Here is a 19,534-nt window from a genome sequence, read left to right as displayed (position 1 = left end):
CAGCTTTATACATTATTAAAACATACAATTAAGTATATCATCTACATTCCTTTGCTTTGATGTTGTTGCTGGGAGCTGGCCAGTGGCACAGCCCCCCATTCAGTATCATTAACACAGCGCTCTCACTGAAACAAACCCGCTCAGCCCCCTTTCCATTCTGTCGAGGAACACTCTCAAATGTCTTTACAGTCCAATATTTGTCTCGCATCATTGGCTTCCAATTTCCCATTGCTATTGTCTAAGTGATAAAATTGCTGTAAGATAATATAGAAGTGATTGTTTGTGCTATATCAGAAGAAGAAAGTAGAATTGTTGCAGAAAGTTTGGTTAAATTGTAGCGGAAAGATTAAAAAAACATCTGGATTTCATTTGTTTTTCTTCCTTCGTGGCTTCCTTGGGCTTTGACTATCTGGAGCGTGCTGCAGAGCCTGCAGCTTTCTCTGTCCAATGTTCATGTGTATAACTCATGCTGTTTAAGCTGGGACAACACCTCGGAGGACTTGACTGGTATTTGAGGCTGGGAAAATAAAAGCTTTGCCATCCCGCAACCTCTTGAAAGACTAAGTGGTGGGCTGGTAACAGACTTTGGAGGGATTTGGGGTGTAGGAACTCATTGCTGAAAAGAGAATTCATGTCTGCGTGGACCAGGTTAGGGGGGGGGGGGGGGGGGCAGCCAATTGGTTCTGTGAGCAGCACGGCGAGCCGTGTCACTGGAAGACGGTGTGGTAGGTGGGACACTGGTGGGACTTCATATACTTGATGGCGAACTTGAGCTCCTTGCTCTTCTTGTCCCACTTGTGGATGGACATGAGCAGCAGCTGCTGGTCCACTTTGCGGCCCATGATGAGGAAGTTGGATCCCAGGCTGTCCAGCTGGGCGCACGGGCAGTTGGCCCCATTCTTTATGTACAGGGTTAACTTCTTCAGGTCCTTCTTCCTCAGCCCCCCCTGCTTCAACACTTTCTTCTTCTTTTGTGCTGCAATCAGCTTCCGGTCACCCTTCTCCTTCTTCACTTCCTTGATTTTCATCTTGAGGGCTAAGGTAGAAAAGAAGGAGAGATATTTAGCTGAGGTCAACTTCAACACATATTTTTCCCCCCCAGAGGCTTTTTTTTGTGCCATTTCTATTGCCCCTTCCTTTTACGAGCTGCTGCAGTTCTTCTTCTTTCTGCAGGATGAGTAGCGAGATCTCACTATTCAGCTCTTTTATCTCTCTCCTGAGGGTCATCATTTAACCTCTCCTGCAGTGCGTGAACATTGATGTTGATTCCATGTTTTTGGACATGGGAGCAAACCAGAGAACCAGGAGAAAACGCACGCAGACATGGAGAGAACATATAAAGTCAGCACAGGTAGGATTCCAACCCAGTACCTGCTTTCTGTGAGGCAACAGCGCTAACCACTACACCACCGTGCCACCCGTGCTTTGTTCACGTAAAGGAAATTAAATGTTTAAACTTCAGTAATTTTGGATAGAATACATGATGTTTGATTCTTCAAAATAAAAAAAAGTCATTTTCTTTTAGTAAATCCTTGAATAGGAAGTTAAAATTCAATCAGATTTCAGATTCAAATTTACTGGTGTGGTAAACAAGAAATGGGGCAAAGTCATTAAGTCAAAATGTTTACTATTTGTCCATCCTTTAGAGCAGCAAAATGAATATGAGCACCAAAAACTGAGGTGGTTTTGTTTGCTATTTAAAAAGTTTTATTGTTTAAAAAAAGAAAAAGCTTGTTTTCTGAGTGGCATTTTTCTCCAGATTTTCCAGATTTTTTCACAAAAGTTTATGTACCCAATCTTCCAAGTACTGGGAAGTGCATTTTAGATTTTTATACTTCCTCATTATATTTTTGAAAATCAAACTTTTTCTCAGCTATGCAATCAAGAAGAAATGCAGTGAATAGAGAACCCATGAATCATTTCCTTCTGTCTTTTATGAATCCCATCCTCAGTGGAGGATCCTAAATCCTAAGTTTGTCATAAAAACCGATTCAAGCTGTGAGCATTGCTTCATATGAAGTCCATTACTCACTTTTTAACTTTACTCGCCTGTTGGATGTGTAAGCGAGGTGTTGTGCCACCAAACAAGAGTTGAAATTATATCCGGTAACCTCCGGCTGTCATCCTTTTCGAGGTGGTCTAGCGTTACCAGCACTTTGATATGGGTCTCTCCTCTAATTTCTCTATCTGCATGCCAATGGCCTAAATACAAAGTGGGACTGAATAAATGTCTGAAGTTTGACTTGCATTATCACTGCTCCAGCAGTGTAGCTATTCAAAGCCTCTAGGATGCTGGTTTTTTCTTTCTTGAGATGACTTTTTCATGCCCAATCTTAAAAATTGGATCGCATTGAAGCCTTACAGAAATTAAGTCGGAGTAAAGTCCACATTTTTTTGGACGTGACCCTGCCTCCAGTTAAAGCATGCAACTCCAGTTAAAGCAGAGGCATAACTTTAATGAATGCTTCTCTAAAGTGTTCTTTTTAAACAAGAAATAGAAATAGAAAACTGTTACTTCTTCTGTGCTGATGTGAGACGAGGTAATTGGTCCCAGTAAACTCGGCCTTGTGAAGCAACGGCTTGCATCGCCAAGCGCGTTCCTCGCTAACAATCTCATTTTTGAAGATGTGAAAGATTTGCCAGAGGAATTCTCTGGATGAACATTTTGAAATTAATCACGGATCTGGAAGGTCCGTTTCACTTCTTGCCTTTGCATGAACACCTCTCACAACCAAAGCAATATCAGGTTCAAAAAAAGGAATGTGTATGTTGGGGTGCTTCCTGTCCACCTCCTGATTCACGTCCACATTGTTTTGCTCAGAGAGTGTGTGTTTGCGAGCGGATGCATTCATGTGAAGGTAATTGGGCTGATGCAGCGGGACCCACTGAGCAGCCTGGCCAGTATCCGTGTGACAAGTTGTGGCCACTTTATACAAACTCACTCTCTTGAAAGTGAGCAGAGGTGGCGTTGAGTTGTGGATGCAGATGGAAAGAGAAGGAGAGAGAAGTGAGCTGTCGTTTTTGAGACAAATCAGAGTTTTGTGAAGCAAGCAAACTCCCCTAGCAACCAGGTGTCGGCTTTCTGCTCATGGCTCGCCAGACCCGAGTCACTACCCCCCTCGTTTTTCTGCCCTTGTCAGTTTTTTTTTTCAGTGTGACATTCAGCCAGATGGGGCAATAATGAATGAGATCAGACACTGTAATAAAACACGGCGCGCAGCCTGCTCTGAGGGTGAATGATGTCTTCAGATGGATCGGTGATAACATTCTTTGAGGTGTGAGATAAAGTTGTAATCAGCCATCGCCCTGCAGAAACCCCCCACCCCGTAGAGACATTTTTGGCCTTGATCTCCAAATCAATTCATACTTGTTATCTTGACTTTTCTGCACATTCTCATGTGTAACCAATGAAATGAGCTGCATGTGTGTGAGTCTTGTGTACAGCTGGCTAGTTTACACGCAAAGTCATGAAAAGAAAGAACCTGCGCATGTCTTTCTGATCCCCTGAACACCATTACGTTGAAAGACTGAGGTACATAATCTTATAATTAGGAGCCAAAAAAAAAAGAACTGTGAACATGATTGGGTAAAGTCAGGATTAATTATGGGAATGATCCTACATTTTGGATATTGTGTAAATTGTGAGTATTTTGCTTTTATTGTAATACCTTTGGTATTTATTCAATCATGACTCATAACAGGTCACGTTCTGAATATTCAGGTTTTTTTGTAGGCACGGGGAATTGCCGGGGAAATAGATTGCAAAACCTGGCTGCTTGTGGATTGCAGACATTTAATCTGCAGTGCCATAGAAATGGCTTTCAGAGATCCCATCTCATTTTTAATTACACTATTCACACTAATCTTTTCAGCGACACAAGCCCCATCTCTGAGATTACCATGGTTATGAGGTTTCTTTTTTGTTTTTTTTGTTTTTGTTGCCACGTCAGAATTGTATAACCATAAAAAGTCCAAATCATTAAAACCAAAGACCGGGGCAATAGTCCATCCAGGCAGGAACTCAGCTGCAGTGGAGTATGTTGGCCCCAAAGCCTCGATGAGATAATAGACTAACTATGTGTCATTACTTTGGCGATCTGGAAAATAGAAGGATAAGAAAATAGTGTTGAAATGTCGCCAGGGACTTGAAAGCAGCTATAAGAATTTATAAATGTATGAGAAAATAAATACCAGGCAAAGGGAAGCGAGCAAAAGTAAAGTTTGTTCATGTCTGTGCCCAGCATGAATATTTTGTACAAGCACTAAAATAAAATGATGCTGTTATAATGCTGGTTGCTGAGGCTTTCTGTGGTCTCGCTTATTAATTATTTAACAACAAAAGGACTATTTGGTCAATTTCAGACTCTCCCACACCGACCTTTGCTACCCGTCATTCGTCATTTCATGGCGGCTGCCTAATTTATTTTGCACGCATGCGAAGATCAGGTGATAACACCTGAGTGATGGGCAATCCTGACCCCCAAATGATCTGCAACCAATCACACATGTATGGAAATGGTCACGTTATGGACTGGATCAGACTGTCTAGCAGATGTTTGCACTGGTGCATGCTTTGATTACATGCAGGTCCTTCACCTTTTTGTTTTCTAGTACTTACCAAAGTCGCTGGCACAGTAATGCTCCATGATGTTGTCTGCTTTCAGCTCATTGTCACAAGGAGGGCACGCCTTTGACACTGAGGAGACAGAAAACATTTATTTTTGACAGCAGCTGCACCATTTATTGCAGTAAAGCCAGATTAGCCAACGATATATTCGAAAAGTGCATTCTGCAAAACCAAAGTTGTGTTGGTATAAAATCCTTGAGTTTGAAATGGTTAATGCCTGAAGGCCTTTGAGGCCCCCACTCCTCCTGTCAAACGCTGTTAGCTGTGTTGCATCTATATGAAGTCCAGCAGGGCTGACTGAGGTTTGCCCTGCAATTACACTGGAAAAAAACATGTTTTCATTCTGCCCATTGTATATTTTGTTGGTGCAGGTGGGGTCTCGGCTGTGCGGAAAGATAAATGCAGCAACAGGAGCAGCTCAACAGGGCGAAAGCTGATTCAGTCTGCTCTGCGGATGCAGCCAGCCCTCAGGCCTGCACACATTGTGAAATGGCAAAAGGAAACCCAAGCAACAAGTTCAGTTTATTTTTAACGCAAAATTTATGGTCATGCCTGCTTTGCTCAAAAGCTTGTTTCGCTGAACAAACTTTGATTTGGGTCTGCTGATTGCTGCTATTGTACACCCACTCAGCCGAGAAGCAACATGAGAGAGAAGCATAGACAAGAGGTCCTTCATATTTGTTGCATGTTTCGATTCCTTTAAGTTTACAGAATAAATCTGACTGGATATTTTTGTCTTGATCAAATATTCTTTCTCAATTCTATCACCACTTTGTTAAACTTGGATTCAAAGGCCTCAAGCTTTTATTTCTCATCCAGACGAGCATGTTTCCTTCTCAATTTTTTTCTCAAGCTTCCTCAATATAAAACAATAACTAAAAAAAAAACCTTCCATGAAATCCCAAAGGGGCTTGATGTAGCTGCACACACCTCATCCAAAACACAGCCTGGTGCCAATCAAGAGAACAAGGTCTAATATTAGAACGAGTCAGACGGACAAGGATGTGGTACAGGAATCTTCCTCTCCTCTTCAAACAATCCAACGCACACATCCACAGGGTAGAGAAAACTCGTCGGGCAGGTCAACAACGCTTTCCTTTCGCTGACTAAACGGTATTTCTTGCTCAGGAGGAAGCTGCACTTTTGTTTCACTTATCCAAAATATGTTTGGATCTCTCTTTTGAAAGCCAACTGGTTGCTCTCTTTTCCTGTGGGGTCTCACGTGCACAAATGCACACAGGATTATCCTAGTGGGCTCCAGTCAAGGCCTCTGGGTCAGAAGTCAAGGTTCAAAGGTTATCGCCCCGACCCAAGCCTCAGCATCGAAGCAGATAATGAGAGAGGGCAATGTTTTGTATGTTCTGCTGCTCAGGTGGTGGTGAGAATCCTGAGTATACGTAAGTGTGTGTGCGCTCTATGTGTGTGTCAGCCTTGAACCAGCTCTTAACCTATAGACTTGCAAGGCCTTTGTACATCAGGCCTTTAATAGCCTGCCGCTGACATGCAGACCTGGAGAAGAGCATCACAGGACACATAAACTGATCAGGACTCAATGAAGAGCTGATCAGCGGCTAGTCTGTTGGGGAATCACGAACGGGAATTGCTGCTGCATGGCTTGGGTTTTTTTTTTTCTTTTTTTTTTTGTTGGACATATTTCTACTCGGTAAATATTTCGACATGTGCGCAGCTATTTCTTCAGGGTTGTTGCAGAATCCTGAAGGCTTTAAATCACGCAGACAAATGTTGAGCTGTTGTCTGGAGGATAAAAGAGTCGAGGATTAACAATAAAGGAAAATAATGACCCGAGTGGAGGGAGGTGGTCTTTTGGAAAGTTCTGCTGTTAATCCTCAAGCCAGAGTGGATATGATGTACGGCAGGAGTCCACTAATTCATCTGCACAACTTCACGTAGTCATAGCTCTGAGGTTAATATCACTTTCTCCGTTTTGGCCGCTGCTGTTTATTTTGTCTGCCGTCTCCCTCTCCCTCTCCATTCTCTCCTTCATTGCGACTTTATGTGCAACAAAAAAATTTCGTTTTGGAAAAGCTGATTCTCAAACTTTTATACCTGCATTTGAATTTGCTGATGAAGAAAAATAATTAGCCAAAGAGTTCATTTTAGAAATAGAAGCCACAACGTGATAGCACAGGGATGATGTCATCATCAGTAGGTGATTGATTTCAGTCGTCATAGTGAATGCAGTCTTAGTTTATCCCTCCAAAGTTCCAATTTGTCACGACATGACACTTAAATGCTGCTGAAAACACTGCAAATCTGGCGTTATGTTTAAAACCTTTCACACGTTTGCTGCCTCTGCTCACCATCCCGACCTGTCTCTGCCTAACACACACATCTTCACAAGAGCAGATCCAAGCACATGGCTATCAGGTCCCCTGACGTATCTGGGACTGTACATGCCTGTACGCAGTCTGAGCATCGTCACGGAATGTTCCATTTAAAGTATGCTCAGGTCACTATCAATTAGGTTACGAGCTGCAACTCTTATGACATAAACTAGCGAGGGGGGGAGGAAGGAGGAAGTGCAGTGTGTGATTTATGCTGGAGGGCTCAGCATCAGTTTGAATGTGGCAAGACAGACAGCGGAAGACTTAAATATTGCCCATAGGACCCCCCCCCCCCCCCCAACCCCACCCCGCCCCGGAACACACCATGCTCTTTGCGTCTGTGGGAATCCTATACAGAAGAGAAAATACTTTGTCAAAAGGCTGAGGCAGTCTTCCATGCACAGGGCATTGGATCACATTTTCCCTTTCATATTACAGCCAGGGCCACATGAGTAGCCCCCATTGTGCTGCTGAGGGCCCGACGGTGTTGTCTGTCTCCTTCAGCAGGGATGTAACTTATACTGGCCACATCAAGGAGCACAGGGAGGACAGACTGGCGTTCACACTGCACAAGCCTTACACCGTACAACATGCGTATTGTCTCCAGTGTTTTCAGTGAAAGCATGCAGTTTGAGTTATGGGGATTATCCCACACATAGTGCACAATCCTGCCTGTGGTTTTCAACGGAGCATAAATCTATGGGCAGCAGCGGCGGCGCTTCACCCAACAGCCTGAGGTCTCTTCTACTTCTGACTTGGTTTAATATCAGACTCACACCTGATGGGGGGGAGGGGGGGGGGGCTCTTACACACCTAGATGCACCCACAGAAGACAACACAAGAATTAGTCACAAACACACACACCCTCAGCCTCAGTTGTATTCGTCACTATTTTGTATGTAACTTTGCAAAGTGAGTCTAAGTCGGTGTTGCCCTCTGTTATGCAATTAGAGAATAAGTCAGAACATTTGGGCCCACCAGACCAGGAGAGCAGCTGTTTGGACAGCAACTTTAATTAGATCCGACTTCAAAAATTCACCCAGACTACCAAGAGAGTCCTCATATGATCACATGAGGATACATTGTGTCCTTTAACAGCGTGTGTGTGTGTGTGTGCGTGTGTGTCTGTGTGCTCATGCTTGAGTGAGCCAAACAGCCGTCAGGATGGTCTCATCGGCACATCTGAGAATCTTTAGTTCTTAACAAAATGTCAAAGATTGCCTTCGGGCTACAAGTGATATGGGTTCAATCTCAGTTTCAAACACACACACACACACACACATGCACACACACGCACACATACACACCCTGAAATTAAATTGTTCAACAACCTGTAACCCCAAAGTTACATTTTTAACTTGATTCTTCAAACAAATTTAAAAAATGTATCTTGCATGAAACTGCTAAAGAACAAAGATGCTTATTTGCACGGTGGTCTGGTAGCTCTACGTGCACTAATCGAGCTGCCTGTGGTCATTATTTCATCCGACTGGATCAACAAACAGTTGCCTGTCCGTGGAGGTGGCAGACTAAGTTTAGGCTACCTCCTTCTCGTGGTGCATGTAGAAGAATGAGTTACGGCTCCGCAAAGCCAAAATGTCAAATAGTTGATACCAGTCCTACAAAAACAGAACAACCATTTTCCCTGGAAGAAGCCAGCACTGTGTAAATGTACCGAAGGATCCTCAAGTAACAATCCCTCTCTTTTAGTAATGGAGGTAGATTAGATATCAGCATGCCGCGAAAATCTTTGACAAAGAAAATAACAAATTGATTGATTCAGACAGGACTAAAACCTTCAGTTCAATAAATCAAAGAATTGCTCAAGCTGAGTAAATCATTTGCTGCACATATATAAACTCATAAATATGCCGAAGACCATTTCCCCCCACAGTATATAAGAAATGTCGTTAAATGGCTAAATGCGTGCATGAGGAGAATAATGAAGCGCTTCTTTGGGTCTTTGCTGAAAGCAGACCACCAGAGGCTTGTTGTGCTGCAGGAAGCAGCGTCTCTCCCATTCTGTGGGCCGCCTGCCTTTCTTTGCTCTCCCGCTTCCCTCTCCCACTCCTCCCCATTCAGCTCTCTCCGGGACAATCACACTTCAGCCATTCCCTTTCTCTGCCTGCCTCTCTTGTCCTGTCATGTCCACTAATTAGCGAGGCGCTGCAGTAATTGGCCTTGTAGCTAATTGGCCTGCTGGCAGCCGGACCCAACAAAAGCCTGGCAGGCTGGTGCACAGTGGGGACTGCCCCCCCTCTCCGCTGTCTAGAAACTCTCATCTACTCCCTCGCTCCCCCCCTCCCAGGAGTGACGGCTCAAGTAGTCGAGGTACCTAATACTTGCATCGTGATTCCCTTTCTTGCTTTCTCCATCCTGGATTCGTGTCTTTATTTGTTGGCTCTGCAGGCCAGCTTGTGATCGGCACAGCTTGAAATCAGACTTTCTCCATTCACTCCGATTGATCGGAAAGTCAAAAGTGTATTTTTGTGCACTTGTGTCAACATTGTAATAGAGATGTTTAACGTAACAGTCCATTAATCTTAACTCAGCAATCTGACTGCCGGAGTCTCTCTGTCTCCTGTCTGTCTCTCTCTGTCTGTCTCTCCCTGAGGTGTATGTGAATGCCAGGCAGCCCCCCCCCCCCCCCCCAGAATGTCCACCCTGCTTTTGGTTCACCTCCTCTGGATAGTCTCTCAATTAAACTCTCATCTGTCACCTTTGCAGTGAGTAGCGTGTCAAACTCAGTGTGTGTGTGACTCTGCAGCCCCCCCCCCCTCATTTATCTGCATTACGCTGTCACACCGTCTTTGATATTTTACAGTGCACGGCCAAACTTGGCTTTTTTTTGCCATGTTTCTACAATTTCCTTTTTCTAACCTGGTTTAACATATACTGTGTGTTTTGATTTTACTTCAAGAGGTTTTCTTCCTCATGAGTAGAAAATGCTTTTTGTTTTCTTGAACAATACAAACCGCGCTTTTGGAATGAATAGATAATGATCGCCATGTTACATACAAGTTAGAGCGCGTTTTTGTTTTTTCTATGCTGGACGTTTTATTTCTTGGCGTATTCAACTTGAACCAGCTGTAATACGAGTACTGAGCTTCTGTTTGTAATTTAGTAAAACAGTGAAATTTAAGTTTTGGTAGTTAAAAAAAAAAGAAGATTACCCTCTGTGATAGCAGGAATCAAACCTTTCCCCAGTGATTTATTGCCATTGAGGCAGTTAAACTAAAATATAAGTTTTGTTTTTTTTCATCATTACAGATATTTAACTGAAAGAAGGAGCTTGTAGATGATTTTGTGTGCGACTGTGCGAGTGAGCGTGTGTGTTCAAGTAGGCGCACGTGTACTGATCTGCCCTACCTGGTGGCTGGGTCGCGTGGTTTCCAGTGAACTGCATGGGAATGCAGAGGTCGTTATCAATGGGAAACTTATCACAGGTCAGCATCTCTGGCCATGGGAAGCCGTAGGTCTCCATCACCGGAGCACAGCTGTCCCTCACGGCCTCACACAGCGAGCGGCAGGGGTAGATGGGCCTGTCCAGGCAGACCGGGGCAAACAGCGAGCACAGGAAGACCTGAGTGTCGGCGTGACATCGTTTAGCCAGCAGAGGCACCCAGCTGCCCGCCTGCTGCTTGACTTCAGGCATGGTCTCGTGGTCCAGCAGGTTGGGCAGCCTCATCTTCTTGTAGCCCACGCTGTGGCAGAGGCGCAGGTCAGCTGGTATGTCAACACACTGGGGCTGTTTGGTGTAGAAGCGGCCATTGTGGAAGTTGTCCGATTGCCAGCTGTAGTAGTCGTACTCGTCTGCGGCTGAGACGGTGAGGAGGAGGAGAAGGAGGAAGGAAGAGAGCGACAGGCCCAGTGCCAAGCTGAAGGAGTTCTGGGTTAATGCCCAGCTGGGGTGCTTAAGTATGTGTGCCATGCTTCTTTGCGCTCGCACCGACAGTTCAAGGTGGTTGTATCCAATGTCTCCAAAGTAACTCAGTGAAGACAAAATTGTAAAGAGAAGAGAGGAACAAGTGGGGCAGGCGTGCGAGCTGTAATCCCGTTTCAGTGGCCTAAGTGCAGGCACAGTGGGCTGCAAACAAAAATATTTAAATCCCTTCTTCTCTGGAGAGTCAGCCCTTCAAGCCTCACTGAAGGTCGTCTGAGTGTGTATGTGTGTAGATGAGCCTCGGGTGATGGAGTGGGGAGGCAGCAGTCAAGGAAAGGAGTGCTTGTTTCTAACTTTCCCTGTTCCCAGCTACTCGCTCTCCTTCCTCTCCCGCTCTGAGCACTATCTCCAGCCCTCCCTGCTCCTCTATCAGGCTATGGCTGTGTGAAGGAGTACCTCGGTTTTAAGAGGCTGTGGCAGCGTCTCTGCCCCCAAAACCGGCTCCGAGACCACTCACCTTCCTACTGGACTCCCCTGATGTCACTCACGAGAGCCTCAGCCAATCAAAATCAACCTGCCTTCAGGACACTCCCCGTCACTCCTCGTCCTCCAAACTCCTCCTCTAGAACAAGTTAACAGGAGAGAGAGAGAGAGAGAGAGAGAGAGAGAGACCATGGCAGGTTCCAGTGACTGTATTTCTATATTCCCACAAACCCATATTCAGTCCAGCTGATTTTGTAGTACATTTAGAGACTTTCTATGCCTCAAATATTTACTCATCAGCAGCTCAACGACTTTCTCCAACGATTCCTGCTTCTGGTGGTTGAAGGAACTTCTTCTGCTCCACCATCACACCGAGCATAAGCACTCATTCATTCATTATCCAAACACTTATTCCGTCATCGGGTCGCGGGCCAAGCTGGAGCCAATCTCAGCAGTCTATGGGCGAGAGGCGGGGAACACCCTGGACAAGCCGCCAGTTCATTGCAGGGCAACACAGAGACAGACAACCAGCCCGAGCATAAGCATAAAAGCGTTCCAGGAGAGGAAGGCACTCTTGCAGCTTACGTGTTGCTCGCTGGATACGATCTGTGAACAGAGGCACTCTGACCTTCTGCCTCTTGCTCTCGGTGCCTGACGGAGCCAGGGCTGTCGCCTTGGCGGCAAATTCACTTCTAAAGTGCATTTGGGTTAAGTGGGTTTTAGCACTGTTAGCAGTACGTGAATGGAATGTAAATGCAGATATGCATACATGGTAGCAACCTCTGCTTGCTAACGCCACTGCCATTTTTACATGATGCGGCCACAAGGATGACGACAAGGATGCAAAAGACACATCCAGACCCCATGTTTGCTTACTTGATCTTATCCTATATGCTCTTTGAATGAATAAGACCATTGCAGCCTCTCATCACTTTTGACTTTGAAAGGAGTTGAACTTTTTCTAGCCGTATCTTTCCAAACTGCATTTCAAGCCGCTGTTGACTTATCGGTGTTTCACAGACGCCGCAGAGCGATGATTCTTGGAAATGAAACATGACAAGCAAGCATAATATTCTCTAGGAGAAGCTTTCGTAACCGGACCGTGGAAAGATGAGAAGGCACTGAGCTGGAATGTTGTTGCCATTACTCAAAGCGTTGCTTTGGTTTGATGAAGCTGATTGTCCATATAACGTTAGCTCTTCTACGCCATCACTTAGCGCTCGCTGCCATTCTCCCATGTTCTGTGATTCACAGATAGGAGCAAGCTCCAACCTTTGCACCACAGCTAATCAATATTACTTGCTGCTAATAAGCTGCGGACCTTACTCTCTCCTGGAGGTGTGGTGAGATTGTCTTGTGCATACCCGACTATCTCAGTGACATATCTGGCCTACTCACGAGTGTAGTGGTGACCTATTTTAAGACTCGACACAGCCGACACTGTGCACAGCCTTCAAGTCGGTAACAAAAGTGTCTTTCATGCTAATCAATCAACAATGGGTGCCTCCTCTTGTTCTCCTTCCCCTAACTGGCCTCTGTGGCCAGTGGCCAATCAATTCCACTCTTCACTTTCCAGCCCTCTGATTGGATGAGGGCTGTAAGATTAAGTCCAGCCTGTATTGTTGGGTCTAAAGGTTTAGCATGGTTTGAAAAGAGTGTCTCGGTAATTGTGTGTGTGTGGTTTGAGGGAGATTCTAAAGAGGAAAGGCTGGGGTGGGTGAGGTGGCCAACCGCCCAGATATGCCCTCCAAGTTGAGTTCGAATTTCAAACCACACAAGACGATGGAGAGGACAATGTGAAAGACATCCGCTGGCCATTCTCTGACTCAGAAAGATTCTGCAGCTCCCGGTCCTCAGGAGCATCAGTTCATGAGTTAAAGTTGTTTCAACACAGGGTTAAAAAAAAATAATAAAAAAAAACACACACACTGAATAGTAGCTAGCTAAATGTTTCTCAGATCGCATAGTCTACAGAGCAGAATAACAGCCTGCACCAGTCTGGCTGTACAGAGTCTTTATCCATGTCGGGTCGGTCCTAAGTAAGCCCCCACATCGGTCCCCCCCCCCCCCCCAAGCTTTGCCCTGCAACAATAGGGATTAGCTTGCAGAAATGTCAAAACATGTGTGAAATACACAGACCACCATCTTCCAGCTCTCTCTCGCTCTCTCTCTCTCACACACACACACACACACACACACACACACTAATATAGACTGCAGTACCTGAATGCAGAGTATTCTCCTGGAAGCGAGAGTGATAGAGTAGTAGTCGTTGTCCGAGCTGTTAAAGCCGTTTATACAGTTGTAGTTATAGTCGCTGAAGTGCAATAAGTTTTTTTTTAATGTTGTGCTCTACATTGTTCTCTATTAGGACATAATCCAATCTCAATGAAATCCAGGTAAGAGAAACAGCAGCAATAGATTACGCTGTCTTGTTACACCCTTCTTAGCAAACATCTTTTAATTTACATTTCAAGTTGAATTCTACAGTCTTCCAAAACTTGCAAGTCCAATTAAGGCTCTTACAAGGAGGTCAGTCAGTCCACAGGCGCATAAATAAACCAAATGAATCAGCAGAGGTTTAGCTCTCCAAGAATGTCACAGAGTTGCACAAAATCCCTGCAGCCTGATGACACGGGGAAAGATCGGGATTGTACAGTATGAGTGATTTCTTCTTCGGGGGAATGACGTATTTACTGGAGACTATTGCACATAGTTGCTGAAATGTGATGAAATAATGTAGTAAGATTTTAGCGCCACCCCGTCACATAGTGCTGCACCCTTAGATGCCCGTCACCCCGGCCAGCGGTCAAGAGAAACGCTGACAAATGTTTGCTGTCTCCTGTCGTTGGGCCTCGTGTGCAGGTAGAGCTCAGGTTTTCTGTTATGCTCTTTGCATGTTTTCCATTCCTTGCAAGTCTTCTGTGTGATCTCCTCCTTCCAACTCTGGATGCTCCTCTTTTTTTGCTGGCTCACACACACACACAACCCTTTACAACTGGCCTTAGCGCCATTGCAGTCGGAGTCTTTGTAAAATTGCTTTGACCATATCACCGTCATGGAACCCAATGTAAAGAGACAGAGAAGAGAAAGAGATACCCGAACTGGGGTGGAGGGCTTTTTATCGTGTGTGTGTGTGTGTGTGTGTCGAGTGATGGGGGGGGAGCTTCTCTGAATCCTCTGACACTCATATCCATATGAACACATGCAGCAGCAGACCGCCAACGGACTGTTTTGGTAAGACGGCCAGAGATGACGGCTCTGGTCAGCATTTTATGTAAGACTTCCTACCACAGCATTCGCATGACTGGTACGTGTGTGCGTAAGCATTAGCACGCCTGCATGTCAGTTAAATAGCTCCAACATGGAGGAAAGTGTTTCCTCCAATGGGATCCGTTTGTCTCAGCCGTTGATGGTTGACTGCACGTGACCCGTTTGTGACATCGACGTGACAGATCCATGCCGTGACCCCACGTTTAAAGTGAGCATTCTGATAAACAACAAAACATTTCATTGGCATCATAGTTGCTGCAGTCGTGGTCCAGGCATTCGTTTCACGCGTTGATTGCTGTGGTAGCTCCTGTGGTGACCATTTTCAGGCTGAGGACAAGAAGGCAGAGACCGTAGACATGCTACTTTACTGCACTGTACTGTTTTCTCTAACTCTCTTAGAAGCTCGACAAAGTTAAAAGTAATATATATATATAATAGGTTTTCATGAACTTTGAGGATTCAGCAGAGACTTGGCAACGTGCCGGCCAATGAAACCTTACCGTACTGAAATTGAGTTTTTTGTCTTGAAGGGAAGTTTCAACGGTAGAAGAAACCACAAGTCCAGCTGAGCACCAGCATTCTCGCCGCACTCACATAATCGGATATGGCAAATATATAAATGTGGGGTCTTTTTGAAACACTGATTTATGTAAACAAAAAGGATGGCAACATCATTTGAAGCTCAGCATTTTTCCTGTTTAATCCCATACGTTTAACCTGAGTGAGCTACTGTATAACCAGCGGTTACAGTGCAGCCCTATAGTGAGACTGGTGCCGCTCCAAGCAGCACTGTTTGTAATGTGAACCCAAATGTGAGTGATTTGTGTGCTTTGGCCTTAACAGCACGATCTGCTGTGATTTATGAGCCGTGCGGCAGGAACGTGTGTTGTCAAACGCTTTCCCGAGACTCGCTGCTTTCCATGTTTAACGTCTATCGATGCATCCGCTTGTCTTTCAATGCACAAATATGCCGGTCAGTGGGAACCCATTTTTCCTTTTCAGGGTATCTCTCGCTCTTTTTGTTTTTGTGTATGTGATATGTGTGTATGTGTCCACATGCCCTTTCTGCTCGTCTCCGTAATGGCCAGGGTCATCAGTCACGGGCGAGACGTCCCCTATGTTGGAAAACAGAGTTTTTACAAACAGGCAAGGTTTTTCCGTATCTCAGTGAGAGATTGTGTGATAAAATGATTGGCTGGCGGGAGAAAAGGTCGTGGCATTTATGTCGGCGTTCAGCAGCCAGTATTTCGAAACTTGTAGTCGGCTTTGGTCATTTTCCCTTAGCGGATAGTACCGTCTCATTGTAGCTGATCGTCATGGCGACTCAAAGCTACCATGACCAAAGCCGTCATCTTCAAGTTCAAGTTCATTAGCCATCAGTGACATCAACAGCTGCACAGTATACCATTCACAATAAAAAATACATAAATAATGCGACACCGACTCTCTTTGACCAATCAGAGGTCTTATCAGTCTTTTTCACCTCAACAGAGGTCAATAAAGAGGTTTCACATACTTTTACAAAATGGAAAGTCCAAGAAGGAAAGTAGTGTTGAGTAACGTTGAGTAGCATTGAGTAACGTTGAGTAACGTGCCTTGCACCTACCAAATATAAATTGGCCCACCTTTAGGCAAAAAACACAAATCTCAACATAATCAAAATAATCTGATTTGTGTGGCGGTTTCTTCATATGTTGGTGGCTATAAATGCATTCACATTGATAAACCATTTCATAAATCGCAGAATTACTGTTTGTTGTAAAAACAAAATGCTCATTATTTAACCTTGGTGGGATGGGATTAGCCCATCACTCATGTTCTTCCATAGCGACCACTGTGTATTTTTAGCTGTCCTTGAGTGAAGCACATAATGGAAGCTGTTAGTGGCCAGCAGCGTGGATTACTGGGAGGTGCAGCTAAATTGTCCATGACAGGAAGAATATGACATTTTGGATGAGACCAGAACAAACCGTGCCCATACAAATGAAGGGAAGAACAAACTGCTTAATTGTTAAATACAATGGGGCTTTTCTCTAATGCAGCAGGCAGACACGCTACTGTACTGTATTAAATGGAAGAACAGCAGTCTCACATTGGCAGCGAGGCTGCTGTTCCAAACCGCTTCGTCTGTCCTCCTCCAGCCTGGATGCCATTCACCGTATGCTAGTTTTGGACAACGCAAACTTTGGAATAGGAAAGGCATAATTCTCTCCCCTCTCTCTCCCTCAGTCCCTCACTGTCTCTCTGTGTCTCTCTCATGCACATTACCCCACACATACCAATTTGAAGAGATGAAAAATGTCTAGGGCAGACCACCTGGCTATTCCATGCCTGGTCAGAGGAAAATCCTCCCGTCTTCATCAATGAGGTGCAGTGTGCAGAGCGTGCTCTGTCCCACTCACATATCACAGCCATTAGACAGGCATGCGTTGGTCTGGCTCCAGGGCAGCGCCTGTTGCCCTGCGCACTGAAGTCCCATTCAAGGTAATCCACACCATCCCAGCCAATTTCACAGGTGCAAAAAATGTGTAACGAGGAGAACGTGAAACATTATTGCACCATTCAGATGATCTTTGGGTGAGTTCGGCAGCAAGAAAAGGTCTATCTCATACATCAGAATACTGAAGTATAAAAAAGGACAACAGGGGTTGTCCATTTTTCATCCCTAGCTTTTCCACTGTTTTCTCACCATCGTTAAGGAGCTTTAGAGAGAGTTTCAGCTCAACATATAACAGTATAACCTTAAAGTCACTGCTTCAATTAACTGAAGAGCCAGATAGTTCACACTGAAGTTGTTAGAGACAGAAAAAAACAGAGCTAAAGAGAGCAAATATTTTCCAGGAGTCCAGACAGATGAGTCCAAATGAAGTATGATGTTGCTCAATAATGACTGGATGGCTAAGTAAACCGTTAACGACTGACAAGTTCACCATTTGTCATTGTTTGATCAGTTATACACCATGAATATCTATGGTAAGTTTCGTGGTTTGAATCTACAGCGTGCATGGAGTTTTTAATTGTGATAAAATACTATTACTAAACTGGTAAATAAGTCAGCATTCACCTTTATGCACAGATGCAATGTTTCTCTTAAATCATTTAGGATTTATGTTTTGACCAAATCTACTATTATTAATTATACCAATGAAAATAATAGAAAAAATAACAAACAATTACTAATGCACTTTGACGTGGATGGGGGTGTTCTTAACCTTTTGACATTTTAATAAGGAGACAAAGATTCCACTTTTAAACTGGAACTCATTTTGTGTGTCAAAAGGCTGCAAGTTGTAAAATGTCTTTAAACCAGCTCTCACACTTTTCTTTCTGCTTCCCATGATGCTCTGTTGTTAGCAGGTAACCTTTCAATACCTTCCTTTAATACTTTAATACTTTCCCAAATTGCATTGCAATTTCAAATGTCTTAAATTCTTGAATGTCTCTGTCTCACCAGAAATACATTTTTCCCACTTGTTCTGCCATTAACCAAAGTAAAAAAACAAACATTCTCAAGTGCGGAAACGTTTCCTTTCACTGTAGAAGTTTGATCCTGATACATCCCAGACGAGTCGGAGCTGCACCTCGACTCTCATCCCAGAATCTGTGGTTTTTCCTCCCCTTACAATGTAAACCGGCTTCTCTCAGGTCGATGCTGGCAGTGCTCAAATCTGTCTTCTCCTTACCTCCGTCTCATTCCTCTCTGCTCTCACCCTCTCACTGCCACTGTGGTCTCACCTTCCTCTCCCCTTCCTTTACTCCCTAATAGATTTATGCTGATGACTGAGGAGTCCAGTAGTTTGTCTCTCTCACTTTTAGGAGATGATGGGACATTTGGAGGACATTGTGTTCCTTTGAGTCTGAGAACAGGAGACGGTGTAATTTCCTGAGGCTCAGACCCATGTGGGGCTCTACAAATAATCTCGGCTTGGGCTCTCAGTTTGGGAAGTGTTTTGATTGGGTGCCTGAACCAAGACAGTCTGTGATCGGGTCTGGGGGGCCACCCTGTGCAACTTGGTGGGTCGGCCATGACACTAAACAGCCAGAATTTTTGTATTATCATAACGAAGCTGACCAAAAAAACATTAAAATAAACATGAAGTCAGAAGGAGCAGGAAGAGAGAGAAGAAGAAGTGGCACACACACACACACACACACACACACACACGCACGTGGATTTCTACATTTGGTCCTTCTCATTCCAGGAGAGAGAGATGAGTCAGAAGAGGAGACAGAAGGAGGGAGGGAACCTGAATTTCATTGCATGCTGAAGTTATTATCTTCTTTCTTTCATTTATTTTTTTGTTCCCCCCTTGTCATCTTTTTCTATTTATGATAATCAGTGTTTGTATGATCAGGCTGAGCTTTCTGATGAATGTTGTGTCTACGATGATTTATTGCCTTATAAGTGGAAACGTCTTTCATTCTCCATGTCTCTGTTGTGTCTCTCACATGCTCACAAACTTCCGCTCCTCTTGAATAGAGTGTCGAGCAGTTCTTGGAAGAAGTGGGAACGCTTCTGCGCTGTTCCAAATGCAATAAAAACCTGATGTGTATGCGGCTCTTTAATGGCGTTCATGTGTGCATCGCTGCGTCTGTATGCATGTATTCATTTGTGTGTCAGTAATGAGGCCTGACCTTCACCTCCCGACAGAGAGAGCAGCTCGTGTTCATGATTTCACTGTTCAAAGCCAGAACGTCGTTACTTTTCTCTCTTTCTTTCTTTCTTTCTCAGATGAGGTGTGGATGAATCACTATCTGCTGTGCTCGTTGCTGGCTTGATTCGGGTTTTCCTCAGCACAGCTCAGACTCTACCTTTACAGGTTGCCTTCGATAGAACGTGTTTAGAATCCTGTCGGTTTTCCCCTCACAGCTGTGGCTGTGTTTCGCTTTAATCTTTCTAAATGTGTGCTTTGATTGAATCAT

At 44.5% G+C, this 19,534-nt stretch overlaps 1 protein-coding gene across 1 annotated transcript; it reads right to left on the bottom strand.

Moving 5' to 3' along the window:
• Positions 1-676: 676 nt before the first annotated feature.
• Positions 677-10,903, bottom strand: sfrp5 (secreted frizzled-related protein 5). The gene is made up of 3 exons (XM_068741313.1): positions 10,342-10,903; positions 4,619-4,696; positions 677-1,036 (listed from the first exon to the last, which is right to left on the bottom strand). Exons 1-3 carry the CDS (start codon positions 10,901-10,903, stop codon positions 708-710), a joined length of 969 nt encoding a protein of 322 aa, XP_068597414.1. The 3' UTR covers positions 677-707.
• Between the last annotated feature and the right edge of the window lie 8,631 nt (positions 10,904-19,534).

The sequence above is a fragment of the Brachionichthys hirsutus genome, chromosome 7, assembly GCF_040956055.1.
Source record: "Brachionichthys hirsutus isolate HB-005 chromosome 7, CSIRO-AGI_Bhir_v1, whole genome shotgun sequence".
In the NCBI taxonomy this organism is placed as follows: Eukaryota; Metazoa; Chordata; class Actinopteri; order Lophiiformes; family Brachionichthyidae; genus Brachionichthys; species Brachionichthys hirsutus.
This window is presented reverse-complemented; position numbering and strand designations above follow the sequence as displayed.

Coding starts and splice junctions, on each gene's coding strand:
- sfrp5 (XM_068741313.1), bottom strand. CDS start 10,903: ATGGCACACATACTTAAGCACCCCAGCTGGGCATTAACCCAGAACTCC. Junction 4,697..10,341: donor CCACGCGACCCAGCCACCAG/GTAGGGCAGATC, acceptor CTGTCTCCTCAG/TGTCAAAGGCGTGCCCTCCT. Junction 1,037..4,618: donor TTACTGTGCCAGCGACTTTG/GTAAGTACTAGA, acceptor TTTCTACCTTAG/CCCTCAAGATGAAAATCAAG.